The 1,302-nt window shown below is 49.7% G+C and overlaps 1 protein-coding gene across 1 annotated transcript in view; it reads left to right on the top strand.

Moving 5' to 3' along the window:
• The first annotated feature begins 199 nt into the window (after nt 1-199).
• LOC106818355 (spore wall protein 2-like) overlaps nt 200-1,302 on the top strand; it is a 9,699-nt gene continuing 8,596 nt past the window's right edge. The window contains exons 1-2 of the mRNA XM_014823072.1: nt 200-332; nt 924-1,155. Coding sequence (XP_014678558.1) covers nt 200-332; nt 924-1,155 — 365 coding nt within the window. The remainder of the gene's footprint in view (nt 333-923; nt 1,156-1,302) is intronic.

The following is a 1,302-nucleotide window of genomic DNA, read 5'->3' as shown; positions in this document are numbered from 1 at the left end:
GGGGTCCGGACCCCCTGGACCCCCCCTGTACACGCCCCTGCGAAAGAGAGAGAGAGAGAGAGAGAGAGAGAGAGAGAGAGAGAGAGAGAGAGAGATAGAGGAGCGTGTGTGTGTGTGTGGGTGTGAGACAGAGATAGAGAGGAAGAGGTGCGAAAAGGAGTTAGATGATGTATCTGCTCACGTTCTTGCTGCAGGTGAGATGATCTGTGACTGCCGCTCCAGCCTCGGCAGTCTACCTAAACCTACGCCCCGCTGCGGCCTGTGCACGGGCGAGCCGCCCTGGGTGTGCGGACAACCAGAGACGACGTCAGCGGCAGTCTACGTCGTATCGGGTGACGTCCCATCGCCTAATTAACATTAACTAATTAACTAACTAGATTAACGTCTCGTTGTTTTTGTTGTCTGTCGCTAATTTTAGAGCTTAGATGCATCGAGTGGCGAACGTCTCGGCTGTTCAAGATAACAAATCGTCGTCTGTACCACTCTGTCAATCCTTTACTCCACCAATCCTTCACTCAGTCAATCCTTCATTCTTTCAATCCTTCACTTTGTCAATCTTTCACTCCATCATTCCCCCACTCCGTGATTCCTTTATTCTTTCAACCCTTCAATCATTCACTCCATCAATCCATCACTCCTTCAATCATTCATTCAATCAATTCTTCACTCCTTCAATCCTTCACTTAATCAATCCTTCACTCCTTCAATCCTTCACTTAATCAATCCTTCACTCTTTTAATCATTCACTTAATCAATCCTTTACGCAATCAATCCTTTACTCCTTTAATCCTTCACTCAATCAATTCTTCACTCCTTCAATCATTCACTTAATCATCCTTCACTCAATCGATCCTTCACTCCTTCAATCTTTTACTCCATCCATCCTGATTCATTCTCCTAACGTATCACCATCTGCCCACCAGGTGCCGCCCCGCACGCCTACGAGGGTTGCTACCCCGTCGCCCCTGACGACGCGTCGCTCGTCGTGAACGACGGCCCGCGTCAGATCTTCGGCCTGCGGTCGGCGCGTCGCGCGAGCCTCTGCATCGACGCATGCGCGGACGTCGGCTACGTGTACGCGTCGCTGAGTCGCGCAGACGACGCGCGCAATGAGCTGTACTGGCAGTGTCGCTGCAGCAACACACGCGTGTACAGGTACGGGTAAGGGAGGGTAGGGTAGGCTACGGTTTGGGAGGGCAGGGTAGGGGAGACCGGGGACAATTGTAACACTTTTTTCCAAATCTGACATAACAACTTTATTATAGTTAAATACTTACTTCAAGGTATATAAAATTAAAGATG

Source organism: Priapulus caudatus, unplaced genomic scaffold (genome assembly GCF_000485595.1).
Source record: "Priapulus caudatus unplaced genomic scaffold, Priapulus_caudatus-5.0.1 Scaffold2180, whole genome shotgun sequence".
Taxonomy (NCBI): domain Eukaryota; kingdom Metazoa; phylum Priapulida; class Priapulimorpha; order Priapulimorphida; family Priapulidae; genus Priapulus; species Priapulus caudatus.
This window is presented reverse-complemented; position numbering and strand designations above follow the sequence as displayed.